General features: G+C 36.9%; 1 protein-coding gene across 1 annotated transcript in view; it reads left to right on the top strand.

Moving 5' to 3' along the window:
* The first annotated feature begins 1502 nt into the window (after window positions 1-1502).
* Window positions 1503-8934, top strand: part of slc25a26 (solute carrier family 25 (S-adenosylmethionine carrier), member 26) — a 91372-nt gene continuing 83940 nt past the window's right edge. Inside the window, exons 1-3 of the mRNA XM_015385264.1 lie at window positions 1503-1638; window positions 2965-3121; window positions 4737-4855. Coding sequence (XP_015240750.1) covers window positions 1606-1638; window positions 2965-3121; window positions 4737-4855 — 309 coding nt within the window. The 5' untranslated portion in view covers window positions 1503-1605. The remainder of the gene's footprint in view (window positions 1639-2964; window positions 3122-4736; window positions 4856-8934) is intronic.

Here is an 8934-nt window from a genome sequence, read left to right on the forward strand (position 1 = left end):
GAACTTTTCAGCCCTCCTGTCTTCCATTTCCAACATGGGCTTTATGACGCTTTCTTGGATTGATAGATTCTCTTCGAGATGGCTAACTTTCTCTTTCATTAAAAAAATCATGTAACAGTAATGTTAGCCATTTGCCTGTAATTTGCCTTTATTTTACATGTCACCATACGTCTTTGTGTCGCCTGCATCTGTTATAACAATACTGCTTTACAATTAAGACTGATCTGTCTAAAACCTCATTTCAGATTTTAAGGCAGCTTCTCACATTTCTTTCACGTCCTGTTTGATGTCCTTCAGCTTTTGAACTCTTGCTTCGATATGCTGATGCAGAATCAGAAGCCGTTGTCTTTGCACTTTGTACAGATCAACAACCTCAAGGGGGTCTGATAAGTAGATCTTCTGCAAATTGGAAAGGGGGAAAAGCACAAAATTTTGGCTCTGAGCACTGAACAAAATGAGAAATTATGCTTTTAGATTAGATTAAGACTCTGAATAAAGTCTAACCTCACTGCTGCAGTAGCTGATAGGAAATAAATCAGTGGACCTAAGAATGCAACAGAGATCAAATGAATGAAGAACAAACCAGTAGAAATGACAGAACTGACAATCAAGTTTAACCTTAACTATGAAACTTAACATTCAGAATAGTTCCCACCCATATTTGTGTGACCATTTTTCTATAACCTTTTTGCTGTAACACCAGAATGTCCCCATTATGGGACAATAAAGGGATTTTCTATTCTATTCTAGTATTACAAACAGCAAATTTAAAATTAGCAACCTGAGTAATTATTCAGAGGTTCTACATATAATAATGGTGATGATTTTATGCCAGCTTCACTTCTGTCAGTCTGCAAAAAGACGTCTGTTCAAAATGCAGCTTACCACCAGAGTGTGAATGTGTGCAGGAATGGGGGAATCACTAAATATAGAGTGAAGTTCCAGTTTTACTGGCTAATTAGTTTTGTTTGATCTTTTTCAGCCAGTGATATTAGGTCACAGGTCTGCAGTGATATCATGTTGTGATATTGATGTTGGAAAGTAGTCTGATCAAAAATCTTGATTTTACCTTCAAACAAGGCGAGCTGAACTCAGTTTACCCAGGTGAGAAATCATTGACAAGTGAATCCTGAGAATTTGAAGATTGATCTGATGTTGGGTAACTTTATTTTTTTGTTAGTTTTTAACTTTGCAGAATCCCCATCATCTCCCTGACCTTCACTCAGAGGGAGATTGACAGAAAGGCTGAAGTTCAGTGTGAGGACGGCTGCTCTTAATTTATTTATTTATTTATTTGTTTATTTATTTATTCACAGCATCTGTGAACTCCTGTTAGCTGAATATCATGGCTTTTATTTAGCCAGAAACACTGTGCAGGTGCATGCGCAGCACTCAACAAGTCACACAGACTTGTTTGGCATAAGAAAACACAGTTTCCCATCAGGCATCGGGAAAGCGGAGCGTCATGACGTCATGCGGAAGTGATGGAGCCAAAATGGCCGCGTCCTTGACAGGCATGTTTTGGTTTCAGTGAGATGAGAAATATCCACTGTTTCAGTAAATCTGCAGACCGCTTGATTGTCAGGAGAGCTGAATGAACGGAATATGGAGAAAAGGGAGTTTGTTGCGTCTCTGGTGGTAAGAAGGACGCGTTTCTATGTTATTTGTTTTAATTTTTTTTTTATCAAAACTTAAACACAACCTGCATTTTGTAAATAAGCTGCATAGAAACACCACTCTTCAACGTGACAGTCCTAGAAAAACAACACTTTTTCAATATGTTCTATTATTTAACCATATAAAGTTATATTTTTAATAGACGTATTGGTTCCTTATTGCTTAAATACCGGTTTTATGGTAAATAGTGTATCTAAAAGCTGTGAAATTATTTAATTCGTTAAATGTGCAGTTCCGTACAAAGGTGCACATCTCACCCTAAGGTTTTATGTGAAAATATTTACTATTTCTGAAAGCATAACTGTATTTTTTTAACCATCAGTTCATTGATGGCTTTGCATTAGTGGTAAAAAACAAACAAACAAACAAAAAAAACTTTATTGATCTCACATTGGAGAAATTTACTGTGAGATCAATAAAGGTCAATTATATATATATATATATAAAATATATATAAAAATAATTTTCTCTAGTTTGCTGCATTTGAAAAAAAAAATGTTAGTCATTATTCAGCCTCTCCTTGGAGAGCAGCCCAGTGTCAAAGTTAGATCTATTAATAATAAACCCCTTTTTTCAATTAAGTTTTAAGTTAATTTAGTTTTTAAGAATATTTTCCAATAGGGACTTGGTAAAACAGCTGCAGTATTACAGGTATTAACACTCAGATTCATTTGGTAGCATACAGTCGCACAGTTTTCTTAAGCATTATTCAAAGTTACTTGAAGAATAACAGAAAAGCTTCCTAAGTGCTTCTAGATTTGAAGGTAAGTAGATATACAATGTCTTGCAAAAGTATTCAGACCCCTTGAACTTTTTGACCTTCTGCTACATAAAGGTATACAATTGTAATTTTGATATCCAATACTATAATATAATGATAAATGCAATTTTATATCTTTATGTTTGTGGTAAAGGTCAAAATGTTCAAGGGGCCTGAATAATTTCACAAGGCACTGTATCTTTCTGAACTGAAGAGCTGTGGTTGAAAAGAGTACAGCTGTTCTGAATTATTGTCCATATAATATCCAAACATACAACAACATAAGAATTGTTCTTGAAATAAGATTGTGACTATTTTATTTTAAACTGTAAATTGGTTGATTTTGTGTGTTTTAGTTTGCCAATATTTCCAATTTCTTTGCACAATTAGAAGAAATTAATGGAATTTTGCTTCACTATAAATATGCAGAGAATGATGATGATCGGTAAACAGTTCATCGCTGTAGGAAATGTCTCACAGGGCGTGCATTTGAAACAATGCATCTAAAAAGGTGCCTGTCTCTGCAGGCAGGAGGCTGTGCTGGGATGTGCGCGGATCTGACCCTGTTCCCATTAGACACCATCAAGACCAGACTGCAGAGTCAGCAGGGCTTCCACAAAGCAGGAGGCTTCAGGGGCATCTATGCCGGTGTGCCGTCTGCTGCTGTTGGATCCTTCCCCAATGGTAAGAGACTCAACATGGTGGCCTCCTGCTGCTTCACTGATGTTTGGATCTGGAGCCTAATGTGCAAATCAGAAATTGTTTTTAAAAAACAGAAGTGCACGAATAAAAATGTTTAAACGCCATGCTGTTGTGAAGCATGGTAGTGTAAGGGTCGGTTTGTCTCTACTTTATCAGGGACCTGATAAATTCAAGATAAGCATCAATTTTAACACAGGTTGTTTTAAAGTCCTTTGAACTTTGTTTATGCAAGATTCTGACTCACAAATATAATAATATAAACTAAGACGTTTAAACTATATATTTTTTTTTTACCTTTTTACATAAAGTGTTAAATGTCCTACCAGATCTACCATTTTTATGCTTCCTGTAAAATAATAATAAAAAAAAAACATAAAATACATTGCAGTATTTTTTGGTTTTTGATCCCTATAAGATTTTCTAAGGCCTTTTTTATTCTAAAGACTCTAAAAATTGAACATGCAGTCAGAAACATTAATCATGTTCATTTGACCTCAAAATGGTATGCTGTTTTTTTTTTTTATTCACAAGAAATTTCTCAAAGCCATTTTAGAGCATGTTTGGTAATCCTCCTCACAGTAAATAAGAATAATGAATAAATTATGTTAATACATTTTCATTAATATTCAATCGAATATGTACATGTACCCATGAAAATAAAGAAAATACACACAATACATTTTTAAGCATAATTTATCATTTATGTATTATTAGAATTATAAATCTTAAAGAAAACAAACACATAGATTTTGTGAGTTGTAAATGAAGAGTAAATATTCCATCAAATAAATACATTTCCCTAACAACCCCTTCACCTACACACACACAGAAATTATTATTATTTTTTTTTTATTTGTAGGAATATTTATTAAGGTTTTATAAATAGTAGTATGTATTTTTAATGACAACGCTCTCCTAATTCCTTTTGTTGGTCTTTTTCCTCTAATATGCCCTAAAACGTTCCAAGGGGTATAAGTACTTTATTGATCAAGTTTATCAAAGTAGACAGACTTATTGCATTATTAAGTCTGTCTAGTTTTAAGCAAAGTATACAGGTGTAGGAGTCAGCTTTAAGTCGGTGGTTTGGATAAAGGAGAATGGTTTAGAGATATTTGAAGAACTGTGCAAAGCTTGTACCCTCACTTTTTTATTTATTTATTCAAAAATAAGATTCCATGTAGACATTTGTTATCCTTATAACTGCAGAAATCTTTGATATGAGTAGAACCAGTGCTAATTGATGATCAAAAAGCTGTTCAGGTAAATTTAATTTGCTGATTAATGAGTTGAAATGATTCAGCTCCGGCTGTTTCTGTGTGTTTTTTAGGCAGAGAAAGACAGATAAGGAGGTTATATAGTGGAGATTCTTATACATTTAATGAAAACTACAGGATGGGTTGATTTAGCGGTGAGAAAGAATTAGTCATTCCACTTTAGGCACGTATCATTTCCTTGGCATTTCTTCTTTGCTAAATGCTGAAACACACGTTCTCCCACCTCGCTGTCTCCCCAACTGTCTGTGACTGTGAGGAATATTAATTGCTGTATGCTGGTTGACTAATGGACCCTAAATGACTGTGGTTCTGCTTGGTTTCAGCTGCTGCGTTTTTTGTCACCTATGAATACACCAAGTCCCTTCTGGGCATCAGCGCAGCATTCGCAGCCCCACATGCAGCACCTGTCAGTCATATGCTGGCTGCCTCCCTGGGAGAAATAGTAAGTTGTTTTTTTTTAGCTGTTGTTATTTATTATTTATTTCCTGTCCCTTCTTTATCCAAATTGATTTCATCTGCTTTCCATCTTTAGAAGACAAGCTATTTTCTCCCTTTGCTACTTTTTCTTTCCCAGATGAACACCGCCGACATGCGTGCTAATGTTACTGCCTTCTAGATTTCACAGGCTTCTATTAAAGAGGGGGCAGCTAGGGAACGAAGACAGGGAAGGGGGGGATTGGTGTTTGGCTGTGGGCCTCTAGGGTCCAGCTGGGTGAGTTAAGGGGGCTGTTCCGGTGTTTTCCCCACCAGCTGGGTAAATAAGATCTCATTACCGCCTATTGACTCATCTACTTTCCCATAGAGGACACCCGGCCAATTTAGTCTGGGAAATTTAGACTTGAAGCTTGCAAGGAGCGGTGCAATATTTCCTCAGTCCACCCCTCTCCCAGTTGCTGGAAGCGAGCCCCAGCGTTCAAGCCCTATGTGGGCTCCTGGTATTCAGATTGGCATGAAGGGGGGTACGGAGATAGGGCTGTAACCTGGACTTAGGTATTCATAGCTTTTCAATTGATGTAATTTAGTAGAGTTTTGCATGTTTGTGACATGGAATGATTCCCAATGAGGGGATGTTCATGTTGTCTTTGCGCCTATTAGGCCCTGTCCACCATGATGACGGGGATACTTTCCACAACTTCTTTTTCTGCTGCACTTGCCTCCTGTCCACATGCAGGCAGAGTAATTGCTGAGAAAAGCTTTTCAAATGTAAACTGTTCTAAAAACTCACTCTGGGGAGTATTGCTATGTGGAGGCTGGACATCCACTTTATAAAAAAACAAAAAAAAAACAAAGGTCCAGTTTATTAATACCCACACCCAGCTTCCCACGCTACACATCAAAACAACACTTTTACTGAAGGATTTTCTCTCCTTACTTTTTTCTAAACTTTATTTCCATTAAACTTTAAATAAAAGCCAGATAAAGGAATGAAAGAAATAACACTGTACGCTGGTCAGAGAATCTTTAGCCTACTGCTGTGTTAGCTGTTCTCCCTTTGAGCTTTTTAGTTACTTTCCTTTTATCACTATATACTAGGGCTGGATGATATGGACAAAACCTGTAATTCAATATATTTCTTCATTTTAGTTTAAAGGATATCATTTCAATACCACAGATGATTGTACAGATTTATAAGTATTTTACCATTTTTCTAAAACTAATCCATAACATTTTAGAAATATCTGCTTCAATGAAAGAATCATAGATTAAAATGCACATTGAAATATTGGAAATGTCACCGTTGTTATTCCAAAAAAAGTAAAAAAACAAACCAGTGGACTTAGTTTTCCAACTTTGAAGACGTTTCGCTTTCCATCCAGGATTAGTTCTGGATTAGTGTTTAGTTCCTGGCTTTATAGAGTAGCCCAAACAAAGCCTTGTTATGGCTTAGAAAACAGGCAAATTCAAAAGAAAGAACAGCGAAACGTCTTCAAACTTGGAAAACAAAGTCCCGTGTTTTTTATTTATTTTTTATTTTATTATTATTATTATTATTATTATTATTAATATTATTTTTATTATTTATTTATTTTTTTTTTTACTTTGTTTGGAATGACTATGAACTGGATGACTGAGAATCTTCACCAACACCATTATTAGTTATTATTGAATTAGCCCTCATCAAACCAGACACAAAACAGACTTTAGAAAATTGCTCCATTAATTAATTGTCTTAATAAAATGGCAAATATTTTAGAGACAATGCCACAATCATTGGATTATAATTAAAATATAAATTTTTTTTAATTTTCTCTCAGTGTCTCTATATTTGATGTTCTTATTTGATTTTGCAGAGAGTACCTTATGCAACCCAGGGAAACTTCTGGTGTGGACTTCTTACATGGTGACAGAAGCAAGTTACTCCCGTTACTATTTGCTAGGGTGTTACAAATCCCTTAAGATGGAGGAACCAACGTTTGGCAACGCGTGGTTCTCCAGTCCGTTTTCTACTCTTCGAAGGGTTCAAACTGATTTGATCAACTCCAGAAATTATTAATCTGGCTCAGTGATTCAATTTAATTCAATTCAGTTTATTTATATAGCGACAATTCACAACACAAGTCATCTCAAGCCACTTTACAATTAAATCAGATCATACAGTCAAATTGATTCAAAGTTTTCTATCTAAGGAAAACCAGTTCATTTCATCGAATTGACTCAAATGCAATCCCTCACACTAAGTATGCTTGTAGCAACAGTGGAGAGGAAAAATTCCTCTTCCTTTTAACAGGAAGAAACCTCCAGCAGAACCAGGCTCAGTGTGAGCGGCCATCTGCCGAGGCCGACTTGGGTTCAAGGAGACAGAAACAGACATAGGAAAGAAGCAGAGATTGTTTGACGTTCTTAATGTTTGGTGACACGTTCCTGCATAACTACAGTATGCTAATTATGACTAGCGTGTCTGATGTGATTCTGGCTATAGGCTGATAATTTAATTTAGTTTATTTATATAGCGCCGATTCACAACCAGTGTTGGGCACGTTACTTTGAAAAAGTAATTAGTTATAGTTACTAGTTACTTCTCCCAAAAAGTAACTGAGTTACTAACTTAGTTACTGCACAATAAAAGTAACTAGTTACTAGTAAAAGTTACTTTTGCGTTTCTCGCCCGTGTAACCCTCACCACCTGGCCCCCACCTTCTCGCCGTGTGTTTCAAAAGCTAGCTGAATAGAGTGGACGACAAATACAAGAAGCTGCCGAGAGTTTTGCATTTATTGCAACTCAACATAAATGACATCAGGGGAATGCTATCTGACAGCCTATAAACCCCGTCAGATAGCGCTCCCCCTGCTTAACATGGGGGGAACGCTATCTGATGCAATGTAAATATATTCAGGCTGCATTACCTCTACTCATGGGTGTGAAGTTTTTTAACAGGGCGTTCAGATCTGGTGAGTGTATGAAATTAATAACTGGGAATGTCTAAATCTGAAATCCTGTGTGTTTGGGTTGTTATGGATACGGCAACATAGGGGTGTAAATAATAATCGTTTTGTATCGATGCATCAATCCAACAGGAGACGATCCGATGCATCAATACTTCTGCAAGAGTATCGATTCTTTTTTTTTTTTTTCTAATCCGGTCTATTTTTATCCATTTGCCCCTGGGCGTAATTCTCCCTCCCGTGCTGCGGTGGTGCTAAACCTATTTTGCCCTCCTACCTCGCTTCCTGGCTATACTCTTAGAGCAGTGTGTTGCAGTGAGCTTAACACACATTTTTGATTTATATCCAATATTGAAGCGTGGTCTGTGCTACACACTGTGGGTCTAGATACAGCCGAGGTGGTGAGGAAGTGGGGGCGAGTTTAGTCCGACGACGGAGGGACATGAGGGCCAAAAAGTGCGGAGATCCAGGTGGAAAAAGGGTCCCAGCGTTCTCGCGCACCTCGCTCTTCTAGCTGGTCAAACTTCACGAGTTATTTTCTGCAATTTCGGTCATAAAAACAAAACAAGCTGGCCTCCTGTCTGTGGCACTGTCTGCGGTCAGCTACAATTTGGGAGAGGTGCAGCGGAGTGTCTCCAGAGGGGGCGGGGACGTCTGGAGCCGAGGTATTGAATTGCGCTCATTGCACTGATTTTGTGCAGTATTTTTGATGCAAGGCCTTTCAGAATCTATAACGCAGGGGTATTATGACTTTTCAGTGAATGAGGTTTTAACAGGAATAGGTGGACTGCAACTTTTCTACTTCTGTTATTTGTGGTTGTTTCTCAAATAAAATGCATAACAATATTACAGCTTTCATTGATTTATTTCAAATTTAAAACATTGTCTAGCCTGTAAGGTAAAAAAAATAAAATAAAATTAACCAATTAATCAAATTCGAATCGTATTGTGGTGTATTCTTGAGTATCGAAAATAAACAAATTGCTGGGTCAGGAAATCGATACTGAATCGAATCGCCATGATAGGTGTGATTTACACCCCTACTGCAACATCCATCCATCCATCCATCCATCCATCCATCCATCCATCCATCCATCCATCCATCCATCCATCCATCCATCCATCCATCCATCCATC

This window comes from Cyprinodon variegatus, unplaced genomic scaffold (genome assembly GCF_000732505.1).
Source record: "Cyprinodon variegatus isolate N-32 unplaced genomic scaffold, C_variegatus-1.0 Scaffold335, whole genome shotgun sequence".
Lineage (NCBI taxonomy): Eukaryota > Metazoa > Chordata > Actinopteri > Cyprinodontiformes > Cyprinodontidae > Cyprinodon > Cyprinodon variegatus.